This window comes from Staurois parvus, unplaced genomic scaffold, assembly GCF_062004578.1.
Source record: "Staurois parvus isolate SC_StPar_1 unplaced genomic scaffold, SC_StPar_1.0 ptg000086l, whole genome shotgun sequence".
NCBI lineage: Eukaryota > Metazoa > Chordata > Amphibia > Anura > Ranidae > Staurois > Staurois parvus.
The window spans coordinates 5,854,389-5,878,493 of record NW_028317882.1 but is presented as its reverse complement, the minus strand read 5'-3'; the positions used below and the strand labels follow the sequence as shown (position 1 = coordinate 5,878,493).

The 24,105-nt window shown below is 38.8% G+C and overlaps 1 protein-coding gene across 1 annotated transcript in view; it reads right to left on the bottom strand.

Annotated features, from left to right (window-relative positions):
- Nucleotides 1-44: 44 nt before the first annotated feature.
- LOC149468489 (excitatory amino acid transporter 1-like) overlaps nt 45-24,105 on the bottom strand; it is an 85,283-nt gene continuing 61,222 nt past the window's right edge. The window contains exons 6-10 of the mRNA XM_089669998.1: nt 22,042-22,376; nt 21,656-21,889; nt 15,072-15,266; nt 12,324-12,458; nt 45-5,328 (exon numbers count right to left, since the gene is read on the bottom strand). Coding sequence (XP_089526124.1) covers nt 5,130-5,328; nt 12,324-12,458; nt 15,072-15,266; nt 21,656-21,889; nt 22,042-22,376 — 1,098 coding nt within the window. The 3' untranslated portion in view covers nt 45-5,129. The remainder of the gene's footprint in view (nt 5,329-12,323; nt 12,459-15,071; nt 15,267-21,655; nt 21,890-22,041; nt 22,377-24,105) is intronic.

The following is a 24,105-nucleotide window of genomic DNA, read 5'->3' as shown; positions in this document are numbered from 1 at the left end:
TTTATCTAGCATAGAATTTAACATAAAACAGTATAGCTATTCAGTATTTTACATAGAGTCAGCATTTTATAGTGTATTACTGTAATCCATATGATGAAACAAGCAAAAAATACATATGCAGTACACAAACTTTGATATATTTGTGAAATACCTTAGTCTTTCATCCAATACTACTTGATCAGTGACACTAAAAAAAATATATAAACATGCTCTGTTCTAATACTGGAAAACAAAATACCCACATTAATATAAAACAAAATAAAACTTCCAAGCATAATCATAAAATCATTGTACAAAGCAAATTCACATAATTAAAAACACCAATGACAAATTACCAGGAAACAGAATTACATCAATCAACGTTAGCAGCAGAATATTTACAAACTATTGCATTTTAGAAATCCTCTGATGTGTTATTCATAAATTATTTTGGCAATATACAATATGCACAAAATGTGTCTCATACAAAGGATTTACATCCCATATAAAATAAAACATCATTTTATAATATATAGCTATAAAAATTGCCCCAAGAGGACTGTATGAAATTAAACTTTGTTCTTATTTTTTCCTGCAGGAAGTTTTTGCAAGTCACTGGATGATTAATGAAAAAATGAATCTGTTGACCATATCCAGAAAAACTGACTATTCTATTCTGCCCCATATATAAAACTGGCCAAAGTCTTAAGCGTGCTAGTTAAAATGAGTTGGAAAGCTATGTAAGCCCGAGTCCCACCATTCTTCTTCGGTGAGTTGCTCTGAACTTTCCGTATAACAGTGAGGTGTACTCAATGCATGAAGTCCTGTTTATGGAACTTAACGTGCCATATAAACTAATAAAATTGGTCATCTAGCTCTGGGAACTATTAAAAAAAAAAAAAAAAAAAAAACTTACCAGTTGCCATGCATTATGTGATTTAGTGTAAGTAGTACAGTAGTGAGAAGTGTATCACATCCTATTCTAATAAAATTAACCCCTTGGCACCGGAGCCTCCTGGCCCTTTAAGGGTTTCAGAAGTTGGGAGGCGGGGCGGGGTTTTTGGGTCATGTGACCGCCGTGATTTGCCCTCACGGCGGTCACATGATCGAGAAAGGTTCTGACTGAAAGAGGAGATCGGGACCTTTCCGTGAGTACCAGACATGTGTGCTGGGAGTGCGCAGAGCGCACGCTCTCAGCACAAATGTTTTTCTTAATTTCACGCAAATGTGCGGCCACTCGGCATCAAGGCCCAGACGCTGGGAGGCCACACATTTGCGTGCGGCCGGTGCGAAGAGGTTAAACCAAAAAGCCTAAAATTACATTATTAGCCCTCATGCACACTTGACGTTTTTACAGCTGTTGTTTTTGGCTTTTAACGGTTTTTTCTACAGCCAGTAAACCCCCCAGTATGTTATCCTATGTGTCCATGCATACATAGACTGTAATCAACGTTTTTTGGCTGGGACTTCAAAAAACCCATGACAAGTGAGTTTTTTTAGCTGTAAAAACGCTCTAACGCTGAAAAACGCAGTAAAATGCCGCAAAGCTGTGTTTTTGGACATTTTTTGAGCAAAAAAAAAAAAAATTATTTTTGGTCCAAAAAAATTCTAAAAACACAAATGCAGAAAAAATGCTGCTAATTGCGGCAAAACGCAACTAATACTAATGCAATAACGATAAAAAAAGTTGAAAAACTCACATTATCAAAACGCCCAGTGTGCATGAGGACTTGTCCAGTTTTGTAGAAAGGTCTGATGGCTATTGGACCTCCAAACAATAAGCATTTTTCCAGTGTTTTTTGTTTTTTTTTTTCCTTTACATCATCTCCACATTGCAATATGTACACAGACACACACACACACACGCAAGCCACATATTCCAAAAGGCTCATGTTTTTTTTTCTCCCAGTCTTTTCACAGATTTACATTTTTTGGGAATGCCTCGAACACTGTAAATATATGGGAAAATAATTCAAGAAGATTCTATTACAAAGTGTTAATAGCAAACTTGAAAAAAAAAGCAATACTCAATAGAGAGCCCATTACCAATTAAGAAGTTGTCAGCTACTACATCTTTAACATTTTGTGGTTTGTGGGTGGACACTAAAATTCTTTCAACTACATTCCAACTTTTTAAAAATAAGTATCGGAAAGTAGCACAGATTTATAGTATCTAATTTGACAGCAAATACATTGTCTAGAGTTGGTAATGTCTAATAATGGTAATATTACCCTCTGGAGTGTAAAAAGTAATTCACAGAAAGGATGATTAACTATAATAATCTAATGCTTTAATCATATTTAGTTTTTGATTAACCACTGAAATGTACTATATGCCTTAAAATACTCTGTACTTATAATAAAAAAGCACAGTAACCTACAAAAACACCAATAAATTGAAATCTGGTTGCTTGTGGGTTGCTTTACTTTTTTATATCAGCATTGTGGTTTCCTGCCTTTAAAAAAAAACAAAAAAAAAAACCAAAACAGATAGTGCTAGAATAGTATTTTGAAAATATTTACAGGTTTCACATATAGTTTAGACTTTCGTATTCCTTACCAGCAACCATTTAGTTTTCTCTGCTTCACCAATATATTTAAAGTGTTACTAAACCCACAACAGTAAAATCAGTTTGTATTTGCAATAAAGCATGCTTGTTATACTCACTGTGGAACCTAAGGGGTTAATCCTCTGCATTGTGTAAAAAGGCTGTTTGATCCTGACCTCTCTGATCCTCCCCTTCTCCCAGTGTCCCCCTCTTATCTACTTATAAGACATATGTGTGGATTTTCTTGGGAGAGTGTATGTGATCAGCACAGGGCCAATCAGCACTGTCCACGCAAAGGTCAGGGGTTCTGCATTCTCCAAGAGCAGAATGAAAACTCCTCTTACAAGCTTTAACCATTTCAATACCGGGCAGTTTTACACCTTCCTGCCCATTTTTCACGTTTCAGCGCTCTCACACTTTGAATCACAATTGCGCGGTCATACAACATTGTACCCAAACTAAAATTTTATCATTTTCTTCACACAACTAGAGCTTTCTTTAGGTGGTATTTAATCACCGCTGGGGTTTTTGTTTGTTGCTAAATGAACAAAAAAACCCAAAAATTTTGGAAAAAACAACACGTTTTTCTTTGTTTCTGTTATAAAAGTTTACAAATAAATAATTGTTCTTCATAAATTTAGGCCGAGATGTATTCTGCTACATGTCTTTGGTGAAAATAACCCAAATTAGGATGTATTATTTAGTTTGTAGGAAAGTTATAGAGTTCACAAACTATGGGATAGATCTGAAAATTGATCAATCCTGAAGTACTGACAGCCAATCTAATTTCTTGAGGTCCAAGAATGTCAGAATAGTACAGATATCCCCCAAATGACCCCTTTTTGCAGAGTAGACAGTCGGACGTACTTCATAAGAGGCATGGCGAGTTTTTTGAAGTTGTATTTTTTTTGTCATAATTTTTCGGAAAATGAAAAAATTAAAAAAATTATTTTCACTATTTTTTTTTTTTACATACTGTCACCAGTGCAGTACAGCGTCATCATATAACTGGCATGGCGGTGAACAGGGACACTGACTGGTGACAGTATGAAAAAAAAATATATTTTTTTTTATTATTTTTAGTTTTTTATTACATTTTTTAAATTTTTTTTTAAGATTTTTTTTTCATATTTTACTATGACCAAAGTAGTACAATGTTACCATAGTAACATTGTACTACTTTGGGAAAGTGATCAGTATTTTATTTTTTTTTTACACAATTTGCTTATAGCTAAGAATTACTTTGCTATAAGCAAGCATTTACCTGAATGACATTGATTCATTCAGGTTTTTTTTTTTTTTTTTTTTTGTGCTTAGCTGTGATTCGGCCACAGCTAATCACATGACACGTGCATGTGACCTGCTGTGACCATTCACAGCTAGGCACTAGTATACAATGGATGGCATGAATGAAGCCATCCATTGTATACAACTGTCATGTGACCTGCTGTGATTGGTCAAACGGGGGCCTGTACTCAGATCTGTTATCGGCCGTGTCCGAGGTACGCGGCCGGTGACAGATCGCGCCGCTGTATGGCTCTGCAACCGCGCGAACTGCGCATTTGCGGGAGGACACCAAATGGCGTACACCCTGGAAAGCTAAACCATTTTTGCGGCCGCCAAACAGCTATAGGCCAGGCAGCTAATGGTTAACCAGTGCTCTGCTGGACACTGATAGAAGTCACAAGACTGCCCTAACTGTTGATGAGAAAAGGTAGTTAGCAGTTTATATTTACTAAAATAATTGCATTTCCATGTTGTGTGTACTGTGGGAGGTCAGATAAAGTGATTGCAGGGTCCTGGGTTTAGTAACACTTTAATGTTGTAACAAAAACAACAGGAGATATCTGCTTAGGTCAAGTATCACAGGATCTTGTTCTATCACTACCTTTAGCAGAGGGCATGGTGGATGTAACAGTTCATTCCAGAAATTTCAAGAAAAAAATATCTGCTTCAATGAGGGGAAAGTGCTTTTCTTCTGTATTAGGAAGTAAACCACCTCCATAAGAATAAAATCTTTTAGCACCCCAAAAGCACCTGACATCTATATTACATACAACTTCAGAAATGAGCAATGACTGGTATTCCTTTGGTCATTTAGAAAGCATTATACAGATATGGCTACATCTTAAGAACTTAAAGGAAAGGGATGGCATACACAACTTCTGTCCAGAGGAACTCAGTTATTAATTTTGAAAGTTCTTCTCTTTACTTAACGTAAGGCTATTAGGAACATGAAGATCTTCAAGTACAATTAATTATGGCTTTCAATAGTAACTTGATATAGGCATCTATTTTTAATCATACTTCCATAATTATTGTTCCCAGTTACAAAACTCGGAGCCTGAAGACTTTTAAGTTATTGTAGATCATTTATGATACCACGTGGCAAAAAGTGGGGTGTGTCAAGACACATCATACAAATTGACTGTCCTCTTGATCTTCACATCCAATCATACACTGATGTGTGCCGTGGCATTTTCAGAATATTGATAACAGGCATTCTCCAATGGTGTTCATGGAATCTAAGAATTACAAAGAGAGGTAAGTGCATTTCACATATGAAGGATGGGAATGACAAAATGGTCAGAATTGTGCCTTTCACATGCATGTTTCACTACTGGGGTGTTTCTGGATGTCATTCTCTGTGTATATAAGTTGATAGGACTTCTCACTCTCCTCTAGAACAGAGTTTCCCAGCTCAGCATCTTGTTTTTGCAACTCATGTTTAGAAAGATGTTCAACAATGCCAGCTCCTAAAGAATCTCCTAGGACATTGGTGGTTGTGCGGAGACGATCCCTAGAAGACATAATAGCAAGTGTTATGAAAGTACAGTGTACACACCAAAATTAAATTCCTGGTACCTTTTTCTAGTATGATCGATCCCACTTTTTTAAAATATGTTTTTCATCCATTAGAGTATACACCAATCAGCCAAAAGATTAGGTCCACCCAACTAATATTGCTGCCAAAACAGCCCTGACCAGTCCAGGCATGGACTCCACTAGGCCTCTGAAGGTATTGCGTTGTATCTGTTAAACCGTGATATAGATCTTAACTGTTTTCTCAGTGACTATCAAAGGTCACTAGTCCCCTTCTTTAAATATTTTTTATAAACTTTTGCACATTATTTATATTTTTTAATACTGTACACTTTTCTTTTTTGTCTACATACAGCCTTTCCCTCATCACCTTCCTATCCAGTTCATCATCACTCACCATCTTCCCCTTCCGATATTTATAATATGGAATATTCCATATATATCTATTCAGATTGCCTAACGTTTGGCAATATTTAGTTTTGCATCATTATCTGTCATGTGTGACCTTGGCTCTGGAGGGCTACGTAAAGATTTATTTCTAATTTCACATTCACCATCATGGTATTTTATACCTACTTGGCTTAGTTTAAATACTATTCATTCATTAGGAATTCTAATTGGGATTCATATTGTAATTGGGATATCTCTATACATTAAGGGATGATCTATATTATTAACCCTTCAATATTGGTTTGTGTGGGGTAAGATGGACTTTTATCCATCCATCCCATTACCATTATTTTTAATTATTTGTTTGTCATTTTTAATATGTTGTTTTTTTACATACTTTGCTGTTTATGCATTTATTTGTAGTTTTGGATTGTCCTGTTATTGCACACAGGTGTATACCAACTTGGTGTACCGCAACAGTTTCTGCAGCCGGTATTAGTGTAGCACACTTCCTCTTAATGATATACAGTTAGGTCCATATGTATTTGGACACAGGCATTTTTAATTTTTTGTTGAGAATCTTTTACTGGCAATGACTGCCTGAAGTCTGGAACCCATGGACATTGCCAAAGACTGGGTTTTCTCCTTTCTGATGCTTTGCCAGGCTGTAACTGCAGCTGTCTTCAGTTGTTCTTTGTGGGTCTTTCTGACTTTAGTTTTGCCTTCAGCAAGTGAAATGCATGCTCAATTGGGTTGGATGAGGTGATAGACTCGGCCATTGCAGAATATTTCACTTCTTTTCCTTCAAAAGCTCCTGGATTGCTTTTGCAGTGTGTTTTGGATCATTGTCCATGTGTACTGTGAAGCACCGTCCAATAAACTTTGCTGCATTTGGCTGAATCTGGGCTGACAGTATATCTCTAAACACTGCAGAATTCATCTGGCTGATTCTGTCTTCTTTCACATCATCAGTAAACACCAATGACCCAGTGCCACTGGAAACCATGCATGCCTATGCCATCACACTGCCTCCACCATGTTTTACAGATGACGGAATGTGCTTTGGATCATGAGCTGCTCCAAGCCTTCTCCACACTTTTTTCTTCCAGTCATTCTGGTACAGATTAATCTTAGTTTCATCCCTCCAAAAAATGCTTTTCCAGAACTGGTCTGGCTTTTTTAGATGTTTTTTGGCAAAGTCTAATCTGGCTTTTCTATTCTTCAGGCTTATGAATAGTTTGCACCTTGTGGTGAACCTTCAGTAATTGCTCTCGTGAAGTCTTCTCCTGATTGTATACTTTGACAATGATACGCCCACCTCCTGGAGAGTGTCTTTCACTTGTTTGGATGTTGTGAATGGGTTTTTCTTTACCAGAGAGAGGATCCTGCTATCATCCACCACTGTTGTCTTCCATGTCATTTTATGTTGTTGAGCTCACCAGTGCATTCTTCTTTCCTCAGAATGTACCAAACTGTTGATTTGGCCACTCCTGAATGTTGCTGCTATCTCTCTGATGGATTTGTTTAATTTTTTAAGCTTTACAATGGCCTGTTTCACTTGCATGGACATCTCCTTTGAACGCATGATGTAGGTTTACAGCAATATATTACAAATGCAAATACCACACTTTGAATCAACTCCAGACCTTTTACCTGCTTAACTGATGAAGAAATATTGAATGAGTAGCCTACACCTGGCCATGAAACAGCTTTTGATTCAACTGTCCAATTACTTTTGGTCCCTTGAAAAAGGGGGGGGGGGTTGGCTAATATTAAGTGCTGTAATTCCTCAATCCTTCCTCCAATTTGAATGTACATACCCTCAAATTAAACTGAGAGTGTGCACTTTCATCCTATATCCATTATATAACTATAGCTTGAATATATTTTGGTACATACCTTTTATCTGGTGCACACATGTAGTGGAAAATACTTTCTTAGAACTTTGGGATACCCCCATATGGGACTGTTATTTACTCTCTCTCGGTCTACAATTTTTTGGGACTTTAAGTTATCCCCTACCAATTTATCACCTATAAGTGTTGGGAGAGCACTTTGATATTATTTGATATATGTTGTATTGAGTAAGCGCCTATCTATTCACAACTGGGTACATTAAGTGTTTATTCACCATTTAGGGGCAGATGCTATCACTGCCTGTAAAGGGAGGTACTACTCATACTTGATTTATATATGATTTACACATATACCTGATTTTTTTTTAGACGCCACAGTGTTGGTTTGCATACGTGTAGTGTTGTATCTGGTGAGAGGTTGTTTCAACACCTTTTTAACCACAAGATTGCTTCCAGTATGGTGTGCAAAAGTAAAATATTCCATGGTCTAGAAGGTCAGATGCATTGGGTGTTCCAAGGACTAAGTCTGTTTGTTCCACGCTGCCAAAATGTTAAGTTACAGTTGCCTGATGTGACCCTGGGCTATATTACTGCTTTGGGGACACTACCCTCAAACCCAACTATCTTATGCATGAACATGGGACAAATGGGCCCTAGCATGAGTGTGGAGGGACAGAAGTTTGCCCCTGGAAAGGATCCAAAGCCTGGGTACTATAAACGAGATCTGGTTCCATCAATGATTTCCAAAGTTTCAGAATCCAACCAAAGCTTTGCATAATCTGCACTGCCTACTGAGCATTGACTGAAGGGAGTCAATGCCAGACCTAGCTAATTCTGTGCAGAAATTTTGAACCTGTAGAAACAGGTTGAGTTTTAAGGTCCAGAATGTGCCAAACTCTTCAGTTTTGAGGGCCTTCTTTTTTGGGGGAAGGAAGTACTGCAAACAGTGATGTTTTTTTATAATTCTTTTATTTATACATTTTTCTGGTAAGGTAGCCAAAAATCATACAATATATATATATATGGCAATAAATGAGCCAAGTATAACAAATAACCAAGTAAACTAGCAGCATTCTGGTGTAAACCGAAATAGGGAACAACATAATAAATCAATCAGCTACATGGTCACAGTATGGCCCCAGAGTAGCTAAGAAAACAGAGGTCTAATCACAAGCAACCAGCTGTATGGGCAATACGGGAAGGTCCTGCAGGGAGATCTCAGGTAGCAGACAGAGAAGCATTTCCGATATAGAACTCCCTTCCGATCAAGAAACCAACGAGGGAGACTATGAATACACAGGGGAGTTAGAATAGGAAGAAGAACAGGATGCAAGGAAAGGAAAAAAGGAACAAGAAAGAAAAGGGAGCGGAAGAAAAAAAAGAAAGAACAAAGGAGAGGAGGAACAAGGAAATGGAAACAGATGGGGGAAGTCCAGACAAGAAACCGGAATGCAGAAATAAGGAATATGAAATCTGGAAGAGACCACCGGAGGAAGGAGCAGCAGAATAGAATAGGTCAACTCTCCCAACCGGGGCCCACGGAGAACGAAGCAAAACAAGAGAAGACAAGACTAGACAAGATTAGACAGGACGGGGCCCCTTCACACCAGTCCAGAGGGCGCCTGGAGATAAGAGTCAGTATTGCCACAGTCTCCAGGTGTCTCGAAAAATTTCACCCCGATCATACAAAGAAACTGTGAGGTCCTCCATGTCTCACATCTCATTAACTTTAGTAAACCAAAGGGACCTCGTAGGTGAGTGCACAGACCTCCAACACAAGGGAATGCAAGCTTTGACCGCATTTAACAATTGAATCGTTAGGGAGGCCTTATACTTTTTAATAGGGCAGTTCATAAGGGGCAATAAACATGCTGCTGGGTCACAGGCCACATCAACACTTGTCAGGTCACTATTTGCCAAAAAGGTTTGATTTTAGAGCAGGCCCAAAAGTAATGCATTATCTTACCCCGATCAGCGCAGCACCTCCAACACAGGTCTGAAATCTGAGGAAAAATGCGGTGCAGGGTCGTAGGGACCCTATACCACTTGGTCAGGATCTTATAGCCTGTTTCTTGGGCCCTGGAGGCAATAGATGACTTCTGCATAAGGTGGAGAATCTTCTCCCTCTGTACAGCCGTGAAGCGGAGGCCCAGGTTAGTTTATCATGTGGGAAAGGAAGGAAGGTGTAAAGTCATCCTGTGGGCTGATCAGGGCGGAGTAGAAAATAGAAAGACAATGTCGGATAGGTTCCTTCTTGTGACAGATACTCTCCAGTGTCGTAAGATGGCAACATATCCCCGGAGATCAGGAACGTTGCTGAAGAAAATGGCGGAGTTGTAGGCTGTACTAAAAATCCAACGGAGGATCTGCAGCTGTCAACAGAGCGGGAGGGGGGGGGTGAGATTACCATCCAGATCCAAAAATATAGAAGCTCCCCGAGTCAGCCAAGCATTGAAACTGGGGGTCGTCCAGTCCCGGTAGAAATTCAGGGTCACCCAAAACGAGGAGCATGGGGGACGGCAACGAAGAAAGGGAGGAATTACGAAAAGTCTCCCTGGACACCAGCAAAGTGCTACCAAGTGTAGGATAGTCCATCAGGGCCTGAGGCAGTTTCGCAGACATCCAAGGACAGCTTTGGCAGTGCCCCGAGAGTCCTCCAGCTTCACTGCCACCCAAAGTTTCATCTCTGCACGGAAGTACCAATCCACCACCCTCATCAGGTGAACCGCTCTGTAATAGGCTCGAACATCTGGGAGACCCAGACCCCAGAGGCGTTTGGGTAAGTGCAAAAGCCGACACTAAAGACAAGGCTTTCGATGGGACCAAACAAAATCTCAAAAAAGAGCATGCATCTTTTTGAAAAATAGGGGTGGCAATTGAAGTGGAAGAGCCTGGAGAAGATAGAGGATTAGGGGAAGCAGAGTAATTTTGAGTGCATTACAATGCCCAAACCACGTAAGGGCAAGAGAATGCCAACGTAGCAGGTCCGATCTCGTACGCTGCAAAAGCGGCTCAAAGTTAGCCAGATAGAGAGCAGCCAAGTCAGGGGTAATATGAACTCCCAAATAGCAGATGGAATCAGTGGCCCATTGGAAGGGGAACAGAGGGCGAAGATGGCTCACCACATCAGCTGGCACTGAAATATTTAGGGCTGTGGACTTAGAGATGTTAATCCGGAAACAGGACAGGGATCCAAACCCACGAAAAGCATTCACCAAGGACGGCAAAGATGTAAGCGGGTCAGTCAGAATGAAATCAAATCGTCCACGAAGGCTGCCACTTTATGAGCCCCTGAGGGCTTGATGTAGCCAGGGATACTGGACTCCTGCCTGATTGTACAAAGAAAAGGTTCTAATGAAAGCACAAAAATCAAAGAGGAGAGCGGACAACCCTGACGGCTACCATTTGAGATCTCAAAAAAATCCGACCTAGTTTTGTTGACCATAACAGCAGCAGAAGGGCAAGAATAGAGAGAAGAGATCCATGACAACATGGCCGGCCCCAGTCCAATATGTCGTAAAGTGGTTAAAATGAATTGCCAATTGACCCTAACAAAAGCCTTCTCTGCATCTGTAGACAGCAAGAGAAGGGGGCGACAGGAGGTCCTGACCGCATGGATTAGACCAGTGATCTTTTTGATGTACTTATTCATGGAGGCATTCTCGTTAAAGAGTAGATGTTCTTGGCCTCTCTTGCATGATAGCATAGCTGACCAGCAAAGAATCCTCTGCATATGGACAGAAAATAGGCTCATCCTGAAGATTTGGAGAAGCATATACCCCAAGCTGTTCATGCAGTAGTTGAAGGCCACAGGTAACTGCTCCAGTTGTTGAAGTATGGAAGAATCTGTTAGGATGGAGCCAGGGTCTTGGAATAGGGATTTGCATGATGTAAAAATGTATTTCGAAATTAGAATTTCAGAAGACGGCTATATTCATTCTGTTCTATTGTATTATTTTCTATATTTTTCTATTGTATTCTTTTATATTCTATTATTTTATTTTCTATCCTAATCTTTTATTTTCTGTTCTTTATTTTCTATTCTATTTTATTCTTTTCTTTTCTATTCATTTTTTCTAATATGTTCTATTCTAGGCTCATATTCTGTTCTATTTTATTCTATTCTATCATATTCTATTCACTGTTATTCTATTATGTTCTATCTTGTTTAATTCTATTCTATTTTATTCTTTTATGTTCTATTCTGTTCTTTTATTTTGGACATGGAGATTGCTGACTGGAAATTTTTCAGCCAGGCTTCTGGGATGCTCAAATACCCTACAGGTATAACAATATCATTTATAAACATTTTACAAGGCTCCACAGACCTTACATATAGGGTCCCTTGACTGCATAGACTATTTTCTGGAAATAGCCCACTTATAGGACTGCTGGGAGGTGGTGTAAAGGGGTTTAGCAATGCTGCCCTTCTACACATCTTTTGTTCTCTTTGCTATTTGCTAATAAAAGTCAAATAATACATACTGATATCGGATAACCACCCACCAAGTTTTATGCCAGATTATGAGGCATTTACTGTGCCGATGTAAAATAGCAAAACTATTTGTTGATTCCTCTTTATCAATGATTTTGATGGGTTACCAGAACATTTATCAGTAAACTAAGAAAGAGTTTTATCTCTTCTGCCTGATTCTGTGATTCCTGTTTCTGGCACCAAGCTAGTTAACAATCCCATATAACGTCACCCCACTGATAAAACACTTACAGGAACCAGTCCACAGCGATAATGAGCGTTATATCCTCTGTGGGAAGTCCCACCGATGTCAACACTATAACCATAGTAACCAGGCCAGCCTGAGGGATACCTGCTGCTCCTATGCTGGCAGCAGTTGCTGTGATGCTGCGACGAGAAAAATAACAGAAGATCAGATAACTCACAGACTATAAAGACAGACAATTATTTATAATGTTTTGTAAAATGTACTCTGTCCCTTTAACAAACTTGTGATTTAAAGGGAAAATAACAGTGTATTATGAGTAGGGCCTTTTTTTGGAAATAACTTTTAAAGCAGACCTGAACCCATCTATTTAACTGTTTTGTAAAACAGTTCTATTCAAGGCATTCCATGTATTCTGTCACAAATGTTGGTGCTCCCAACCGAGCTGTCAAGCTATCAAATGGCTGGTGTCATAATTGATTAAATGTACAGCGCCATGACAACTGCAGCTATTTTGGTTGTAAATAGGAGGGTTTAGTTCCACTTTAATTGAACAAGCTGAGCTAAGAAGCAGCTCAGTTACTATATGTACAGCTGCTCCAGATTCTATCTGCCCTAGTTTTAGAAAATTCCCCCCATTGTGCTTTACAAAGTTCATCTCTCCCAATCACTGTATAGCAATGATAAAAGGAAAGTTGAACATGTGTATTTAATGAGCAACTATAACTGGTCCCATTATTACAAACTATACATATTTGTAATAGGGTCTTTGTCAACTGGAAAATTATAGAGAGCCTCAAGTGCGACCCCCGACACCCCCAGAGGGCCACATTACAGAAGTGCATTTTCGCACCTCAATGCCCAAAATTTTGATCCTGCTGCATTTTATGCAGAGTATCACAATGCACACTTAAGAGGTTGGAGTACAATAACCCACACCATTGGTGTTAGTTAATGCAATAATTAACCCCAGCACTGGTGTTAGTGGAGGCAATACCCATATGGAAGAAAAATATATTTGAAATATATTTTTAAAATATTCTTCCCAAATATATATATATACATACACACATATATATATATATATATATATATATATATATACATATACACACACACACACACACACACACACACACACATATATACATACATACACATACACACACATACATAAACTGCATGTTGAAATGCATTTTTATTACAAAATTATATGAAAAATATTTTTTAAAATACATTTCAAATATACTGTATGTCTTTAAAAATACAAATCTATATTTTTGGATTGCATTTCCAAATATATGTAAAAATATATGTTAAAATGACTTTTTTTATATGTTAAAAACAATCAGAAGAATAGATTTAAAAAATATATATTTTTTAAATATAGTCTTCAGATTTTTTTAAAAAAGTCATTTTAACATATATTTTTACATATATTTGTAAATGCAATCCAAAAATGTAGATTTGTATTTTTAAAGACATACAGTATATTTGAAATGTATTTTTAAAAATATTTTTCATATATTTTGTAATAAAAACGCATTTCAACATGCAGCATATATATATTTATATAAATATATTTTGAACTATGTTGAATATGGCCAAAATTGTAGCATTTCAAATATATGGCAATATATTTGGGAAGAATATTTTTAAAATATATGTTTCAAATATATTTTTCTTCCATGTATGTAAAAACCCCCAGCATTGGTGTTACTGGAGGCAATTTTAACCTGATGACCTGTAGGGGCTTTTAAACCGTCAACTATGGAAAATATTGGGTACTGAAGTATGTTGCGTTTCACAAGTGCAAGCAATTTTAAAGTGGTTGTAAACCCTTATACATACCCATTGAAGTGATTGGCCTTTGGTGAAACACAGAGATAAAACAAATCCTCCTACATAAGTTGTACCTGTCTATCTACAATATTCTCTTCTCTACAGCCAAAGTGCTGAATTTATAAAGCTTTACTGAAGTTCAGGGTGTAGACAGCTGAAATTACACACTGCAGAGCTCAGCTGATTGGAGGTAAGAGACACCCCCCAGCACCACACAGCTTCAGGAACAGAGCTGAGGCTGTCAATCTGCTGGAGGTCCCTTCCCTGTCACCGTTTTTCTCTTGGTGTCAGAAGTCATTCATTCTGATAGCAGAGGAACAAGGGAGCAGACAGAAATGACACTTAGTTCTCTGGATAGAGACAAGTACACACTATAAAGGGATATGCTTTGTTCATATTTCATGTCTGAGGTTTACAACAACTTTAAGGTTTGACTGTTTGCTTATCTATTTACTTGGCACAGCCACATCTTTCAAATTTTTCCAAGAAATTGGATAATTTATTGCATTTGTGTGCTCTAAAATTAACTGTAGTGTACTTATTACTGAAATTTTGAGTTTCCTAAACCATTGCACTGATATTGTGTGACATACAAATATTGGAACTACCACTATTTTATTCTCTAGATTGTCTGCTTTCAGAAAAAAAAATGTTTTGGGGGTTTTATATAATTTTCAGGCCTAAAATTATTTTTTAAACATGTATACAAAAATCACAAAAATGGCTCCCGCAGTGAAAGGGTTACTACTACAGCTCAAATGGAGTTTTTGTGTGTTCCTCATTTTAAGATTGAGAAAGAACACCAGGAAGAAAGGCATAAATCACTTTAGAAAACCACAATCTGTATTTGAAGTTTTGAGACACAGCTTAGAACTGTTCAAACACTGAACATTTTACAAAAAATATAGCTACAGTAATATGAGCATATAATATGAACATTACACCATAATTACCTGATTGTGATTATTTGCCCAAAGTTCAGTTCGTAATTGTTTACTTGTGCAATAAATATAGCAGCTAGTGCCTCATACAGGGCTGTACCATCCATATTAATGGTGGCTCCCACTGGCAGCACAAATCGAGTGACACGCTTGTCCACACCGTTGTTCTCCTCCAAACATCTGAAAGTGATGGGCAGAGTGGCAGAGCTAATGTAAGAAAAAAAAAAAAAAATTTTCTCTCAATCATTTTAGTGACCGCTGTCTTAGGTCCCTTGCACTATAGTGTGCCTAGGAAGGACAGGTGCAGCATTCAGCTCGGCTGCCAAAACCTATGGCAGGCTACAGGTGGACAGAGCTGACCACTGTGGGCCCTATGGGTTCCTTAATGTCAAGTTGCACCCTGCCATAGACTTTGACACAGCTGCAGGTAGCAGGACTGGATGCTGCACTTGTCCCTTTGGGGCACATTAAGCTCTTCCATACAGGGCACTTTTACCCCCTTCCTGCCCAGGCCAAATTTCAGGTTTCAGCGCTCTCACACTTTGAATGACAATTGCACGGTCATACAACATTGTACCCAAACTAAATTTTTATCATTTTCTTCATACAACTAGAGCTTTCTTTTGGTGGTATTTAATCACCACCGGGGTTTTTATTTGTTGCTGAATTAACAAAAACCCGAAAATTTTGAGAAAAAAAAAACACCACGTTTTTCTTTGTTTCTGTTATAAACGTTTGCAAATACATAATTGTTCTTCATAAATTTAGGCCAAGATGTATTCTGCTACATGTCTTTGGTGAAAATAACCCAGATTAGGATGTATTTTTTAGTCTGTAGGAAAGTTATAGAGTTCACAACTATGGGATATATCTGAAAATTGATCAATCCTGAAGTACTGACGGCCAATCTAATTTCTTGAGGTCCAAGAATGTCAGAACAGTACAGATATCCTCCAAATGACCCCTTTTTGCAGAGTAGACAGTCCGACGTACTTCATAAGAGGCATGGTGAGTTTTTTTAAGTTGTATTTTTTTGTCATAATTTCTTGGAGAATTAAAAAAAAAAAAAAAATATTTTCCCTATTTTTTTTTTTACATACTGTCACCAGTGCAGTACAGCGTCATCTTTTAACTGGCATGGCAGTGATCAGGGACACTGACTGGTGACAGAATGAAAAAAAAAATTTTTCTTTTTCATTACATTTTTTTTTCTTTATTTTAAGATTTTATTTCATATTTCACTATGACCAAAGTAGTACAATGTTACCATAGTAACATTGTACTACTTTGGGAAAGTGATCAGTATTTTTTAAATTTTTTTTTTACACAATTTGCTTATAGCAAAGAATTTCTTTGCTATAAGCAAGCATTTACCTGAATGACATCGATTTATTCAGTGATCACATGCACAAGCTGTGATTGGCCCAGCTTGTGCATGTGATCACTGTGACCATTCTCAGCTAGGCACACTAGTATACAATGGATGGCATGAATGAAACCATCCATTGTATACAACTGTCATGTGACCTGCTGTGATTGGTCACAGCAGGTGACATGGTACCGGCAATGGGGCCGGTACTCAGATCTGTCATCGGCCGTGTCCGAGGTACACGGCCGGTGACAGATCGCGCAGGTGTGCAAACTGCGTATGCCCGAAAGGACGCCATATGGCGTCCACCCGGAAAGGTGAGGGATTTTGCCGACCGCCATTCAGCCATAGGCCGGGCGGGAAGAGGTTAAAGCACTGGAAGGGACACATAACATACTCGATATTTTATACTGCTACAAAAAGTGCTAAAGGCAGTTGATCAGCCAGGCAACCTGCATTTTCAGAAGGCCAGTAAGCTAGCTGACATATTCATTTCATGTCAACAGGTTTACCCTAAAGTGAACTTGTTTTGACCTAAAACAATTCTAAGATAACAACAGTGCTGAAGGTCTGGCACCTTATGATGCCTGCAAATATCTTTGTTAGCCTTCAATCAATAACTGTCAAGCCCCCTCTTGGATCCTAGGCCCACGCTGTACATGCAACATTGGCTTTTGTCCAAGCCCTCCCCCCTAAAAATCAATATTCACATGGCAGAGCCTCTACTGCCAATTGAAGTTCTGGCATTCGGCAAAGGCTGGGACTTTTAAATTTCAGTGTGTTTAGAAGTTGAGGTCTCGTGTACAGCCTTGGCCTACGATCCAAGGATATTTGTTTATTTTTAATTCTTTATTTTTCACCACAAAAAAAATACATACCACAAGAACACTACAGCAGGTGCATCTGAACACAGATATTACAGAAAGGTGAATGTCCACAGTTTGTACAGTACAATTGACAAAGCCAGGACAGCAGGTTTCTATAACTGTCATGCAATATCCCTCAGCATAGTTATTTTATCCATAACCTTTAACTTATATATATGATCCTTGTAAGTCAACCCAGTTTAAAATAGACAAAAGACACACATACATATACACACACACACACTGGCACGCGGCGATCGCCAAGTGTTACTGACGGAAGAGAGAGGTCTGTATGGAAACAATACAGATTTCTCCCGTCAGCTCCTGCACACTGCTTTGTATTGCTCTGCATAGCAGAGCAATACAAAGCAATGTGCTTACACAGTAGAACACACATACACAATAGTAAAACAGCACACAGCATACAATTAACCCTTTGATCGGCCAGATGTTAACCCCTTCCTGCCCAGTGTTATTAGTACAGTGTCAGTGCTTTTTATTAGCACTGATCACTGTATTAGTGTCACTGGGGATGTCAGTGACAGTTAGTCAGTCCCCCCCCCCCCCCCCCGTGTCAGAATGCCCGCCACAGTCCCACAGTCTGGCTATAAGTTGCTGATCGCCGCCATTACTAGTATAAAAAATAAAAAATTCCAGTATTTCCTTCACTGTGTGTGTGTGTGTATATATATATATATATATATATATATATATATATATATATATATATATATATTTATTTCATAAATGGTCACATAATCTCTGATCTCAGATGCACGGGGGCTTAGAGGGCTAGGAGTGGAGAAACAACAGTACATTGATCTTCCAAATTAAGAGCTGTACTCGGGTGTGTGTCAGCACACAAGTCTGATTATTGGAGGACAGGCAGGCAGTGCTCACAGCACAGCCAGAAAACTGACCATGCTGGGAAGGATGTGCTTGCTTGCTTAGTGTGGTTAGTTTGAAATAAGAAATAAGGGGGACTGGCAGGAACACCAGGGATTTCATACAAAGGAAGCAATGCAAATAGAACAGGATACTTTTTAACACAACAGACACATATCAAAAATATGAAATGTTGGGGTAGCATACTCTAACAGTTGGCTATTCTGTTCAAGCCTTACTGCTGAACTATGCGGCATCTCACCTGTATGGTCATAAACCATTTCTAATGCTGTGGAAAGAATGGTCTTTGAGGGTATTCCCTAACATCTGCAAAATGAACAGGGTGACCATGACCATGGGACCAAGTAACAAACAAGATATACCTGTGCTCAAATCCCAACAGCTAGTGCATGCATTTATCCATCAGGTGCTAAAGGGGTGTAACCACATATTAACACTAGAAATTCTGAAGAACCCTCTGCACACTGGTATATACCCGTTCAAGCAGACTATGCAATAAATAGGGATTTGAGCACAGGTATATTTTGTTTGTTGTATTGTTGGGTCAGTAGCCACACCTGAACCTGGTAGCTCTCCCCCCACTTTGTCTTTTCCCCTATGCTAGCATTGTGTCCACAGTAGCATTTGCATAGGCAGAGCAGAGTAGGACTGGCCATAGAGGGATTACTTTGACGCAGTTGGCCATCTTAAACATGCATTGCAATATGTGTGAACTAAATATCCCTATTTCATGGGACCAAGTAAGACACAAAAACGTGGATGAGGCAGGAAGAAAGGAGGGGATACGTTAGGGAAGAAGTGGGCTAGGAGGATGCAGTGGTACCCATGTTGCATTTGTGAGAGATGGACAATTCCAGTAGCTGGTCACTTAGTTCTCAGACTCTATATTCTTGAGTGTAAGTAAAATCCTGCCACTGAGTTGTAAAAAACTGTTCTTCTTTGTGTTTTAGTGATGCTGTTATATCATCCATTGTCTTAAGTTGTTGTTTGCACACCCCAGAGAGATTTGCTAAAACTGGAGAGTGCAAAATCTGGTGTAGCTGTGCATGGTAGTCAATCAGCTTTTAACTCCAGCTTGCTCAGTTAAGCTTTTGAAAAGAAAACCTGGAAGCCGATTGGTTTCTGTGCAGAGCTGCACCAGATGTTGCATGCTCCAGTTTTAGTAAATCCCCCCCCCTCATGTTTTCATGCAGGGAGGGTTTATTTCCAGAACAGTTTGGTACATTTAGGGTGCATTCCTGCTGCTGTTCTGAGGTTTGGCAACTGTGTAGGTGCAGCACAGTGTACCTGTGGTTTTTGAACTGGTTACCCGTGTTTTCCCTTAGACTTCTATTTAATCGGGCATAATTGGTGCGTTTTCTGAAAGTTCTGCGTGCTGCATCTTTGGTGGACTTTCAGAAAATGCACCAGACACCTATTCAGATAGAAGTCTATAGATAGAAGAAAAACTTGCGCTACAGCCAAACCAGTGTGGCAGTGTGCAAGTACCCCACTCTGCTGGATCCAGCTCCCTGGATTAATCCTCAGATTGCAACAATAACATCAGATGATCTGGATGATAATTGTAGTCACTGCACTTCAAATGCTCACCTAGGTGAATGCAATGCTTTTTTAATTTTTTTTTGTGATCACAAACCTGTCACCACCAAGGGTGGACTGACCATTTGGAAACTCGGGAACCGTCCGAGGGCCCAGGGTCAGTAGGGGGCCCCATGAGATGCCCCTGGTACCTTTTCATAGGCTTTTTTGAGTTTGGGCAAGAACACAGGGGCCCCATGATCCCCTATTGCCCGGGTGCCCCATGAGTTGTCAGTCCGCCCCTGTTCGCCACCATGCTAAATTGTGCCCTTCTCAACTTATATTATTGTTACATTAAGAATTTACACAAACATTTTTTTTACTGCATGCACTGCAATGTAGAGTTGAAAGGAGAATTATACTCTCCTAGAGAAAAAATGCATGTGTTCACTTTGAGCTTTAGCATTCCACTGTGTACAAAAGTCACACTAATGTGATATTTTAATCAGCAGGATTTATTGATTATATTTCGTGGCAAATATATTAAACTACAGGAATTACAGGAAAATGCATTTTACCTAGTTATTACTATTTATTCCCAATGAAAAACCTAGGAAATATAATATAGCTATCTAAATTTGCTGCCATATCAAAGCATTAGGTTTTTGGCAAATAATGTATAATATGTTACGGTAGACTACAAATGCTAAAAAAATATATTCAGGGGGACCAAGACATCACCAAAACTAAAAAAAAGTTCTGGGTCTGAGGGGCGGTTAAAGTGACTGTAATCCTATACTTTTTTCTTTTAAAATAACAAACATGTTATACTTACCTGCTCTGTGCAATGGTTTTGCACAGAGCAACACCGGTCCTCGCCTTCTTGGGTCCACTGCTCCGTGTCCTCTTCCCTCCTCTCACTCCCGAGCCCCACTCTGTGTGTCTATTGAGACACAAAGCATAGCTCGGCCCCAACCTCCATTCTCTCCTTACTGGCTGTGACTGACAGCAGCAGGAGCCAATAAGGAGAGAGATTGGAGAGAGACACTGCTCTTGGGCACAGTGCTGGATTGAGATTGGGCTTGGGTAAGTATATTGGGTGGTTGGGGGAATAGAGAGGAGCTGCACACAGAAGATTTTTTATTACCTTAATGCAGAGAATGCATTAAGGCAAAAAAAACTTTCTATATTTAAAAATGTCTACCTTTAAAAGTAAAGAAGCCTGGGCACGGGCGTGGTTAAGTTAGATCCAAGGATATTTTACAGGTATACAGGGATCAGTCTGAAATCTATTACAGGTACTTTAAGGCACAACAGGTTGCCTGCATTTTTCATTTTTGCCTGCATAGAAACATTTTAGATCAAGTTCATTCAAAAAGGAGAACAGTAGGAAAATTTAAATATCTCCATATTTACAGACATCACATTACCAAATTATACCAACACAAAAAGTTTTTACCCCCTTCTCAAGTTTTTCTACGTATCTTTGTCAATGGTTCTGCACTCCCAAGTCCGCATTCTGTATATATAGGAGCCAGCTGCGCATATGTCATTTAGCTTGCATAAAGGGTTGCAGAATATAACAATTATACAGGTTTCTATTTAATTAAAAAAATACAAATACATAGAGAAACAATTTTGGGGAAACAAATCATTTTGACAATGAAGATTATCAATATACTTATTATCAAGTAGCCCTGTGTTCTGTTTGCTGTGAGCCTATACAAAATGTGCTGTTTACATATATATAGATATACACAGTTTTGTCACTGGATATTGGTGTGCAGTACATAAGTATTATTTTTGGTTGCCAAAGTACTAGCTGCATTCATATAAATAGAATTTATAAATACAATATGCTTTTTTTTTATAGGCAATAAGGACATTTCTAATTGACATCTGCTTTTATTATACAACATTTCCCTGCTGTTTCTTACCTCGATGATGTCCCCAGGGCAGTAACGAGAGCTTGAAGAAGGCCACCAATAAATGGCCATGGGTTCCTTCGAGTAACAATAAAGAACAACAATGGGAGTACAACCAAAGCATGTATGAGGAGTCCTATGATAACAGTTATGGTATACATGCCTAGCTGTCCTCCCATAACCAGTAAATCATCCATTTCCAGAATCTTTCCTGATATCAAGAACATGATACCAATTGGAGCATACCTAGAAAAATATGTAGGCTACAGTTAATGCCATGAGAAAAAAAAAGAGGACAGCAAAGCTGCAATATATATATAGTGTAAATAATAATATTGTAATGTTTTTAGCAGTTTTCTATACTTATTATTGTCAGTATTGAGTCATCTTATTCTTACCATATGATAATTGCCACCAGCCTCATGATGGCCTCATTAAGGCAATCAAAGAACTCCCTGAGAGCCCTTCCTTTTTCTTTCATGTTTCCAACTACAAGTCCAAAGCACATGGAGAAGACCACCAAACCCAAGGCATTTACTCCATTTGATGAGCCTGCCACAGGCACTACCTCTTCCAAGTCTATCATCTGCTGTAGTTGTCCCATGGCACGAGTCACATTGTCTAAAATGCCACTGATGTTAAAAGCTTCTAGGGTCTGCTCCGTCACTGCTGTCATGTTCGCATCAGATGGGACAGGCACTTTGTAAACCTTTGTGTTGTACTGTGTTTTGTACTAAAACAAGAAACAAATACAATTTTAAAATCAATAAAGAATAATTGTACGTAGTATTGGTTTATAACCGTTTGCTCTCATTTTGAATTATTAAATAGTTAAGGGACTGCACCATAATTTAACAGTTCATTTTTGCTTGTAACAACAAAATGGGGCCTTCCCCCTCATGCATTCACTTTCTTGGACTACCAAAATCAAAAGGGGCAATCTCAAAATTTACCTGCAGTAGTTGGCACTTTATGTAGGCCAATACACAGTCACATGGCGTCGTATAAGTATTCTCCACTTGGATTTTTCCCATTTTGTATTGTTACAGCCCAGAAATAAAATGGATTTCTTTGGAATTTTCATGTGACAGATTTCTACATAATAGTATAGTGTTGAAGTAGACTAAATGTAAGCCTGGGTTCACACTGACGCGGTGCGATGCGCAGAATCAGATCGCTTGGGTGTGAATACCCATGCGATCCCATTCTAGTACTGATGCAGATGCGATGCGATTTGAGACATACAAAATGTATGGCTCAAATTGCACTGCACAAAATTTGCATGTGATTTGCACAGGAATGCGGTTAGGTTTCTGTGTGAATCACATGCGATGTTCCGCACAGCAGAAGTGTGAACCCAGGCTAAAGGTTCTAAATAAGCTCTGGAGCAGATATTTTTTGAACAAAACTCCAAGGAAGGAAAATACTTACTGTATGTAATCCATTTTATTAGACTGTTTTGTAATCCCTGTGAATTTTAAGATGTTCTGCATGAATGCATACGTTTTGATCTTCAACTAAATCCTCATCAATTTAACAAAACACATTTTTTTCTACTGGCAATTTTTAAATACTTAAGGAAACTGAAAGCAGATATTCCATTCAAGGGATCAGGTGTTCCGGTCAGTTCAGGTGTGTTTTTGACCTAGATTCCAAGATATTGGTTACAGCAAAATTTTGTTGTAGTGTAATATGACTAGCTTATATAATGGAAAATTAGAGCAATATCTTTAAAGTAACACTCTTGTGGAAAATAAATGTAAAAAACTCTGTTACACGTAAAGAAGAGAGTGTATACTCACCTTTGCCATTGCTCACACCACCAAATGCAGTTTTCTTTGACAGAAATTGTCCCTCAGACATCTTTGGGAAACCAATATTTTCAGGAGTATTCATTTCCTGGTTCCACCATGGATCTCACTGGTTCCTCTTGTTGACCTCCATGTCACTACTGCATCCTGTAGTAATATGGAGGTCAGCAAGAGGAACCAGTAAGCAATTTGGGAGATTTAGAAGATCAGCATGCCTGAAAGTGTCAGTTTGTCAGTGGATTTCGGAGAGTCGTTTCTCCTGATTAGAGTGGTGTTCAGCTGGATGGCCACCAGGAAGGTGAACATACATGCTTTTCTTTTACAGGTAACAGAAGTTTTATTTTTTATTTGTGGGACAGGGTAGCTTAAAAACTTGTGCTTTCACTGGTCCATATTGAGTAAACCCACAACAGTTGAGTAAACCCACAACAGTGTGTTCGTAATCAAGTAACCAAATTTGTGAAAGAGTACCTTTATGTTCCACAGTGGTAGCAGGCTAATGTTTTGGTAAATGTACACTTCTTGGAAAGCAGTGTCTAGTAGTGTGCAGCTGTTTATCTAAGAGCCTGGATGCCCTTCAATCCTAAAGGCAACAATACATGCCAAGTAGGGATGAGCCTGGGCATGCTTGGATTCTACTCTGGACCTGTC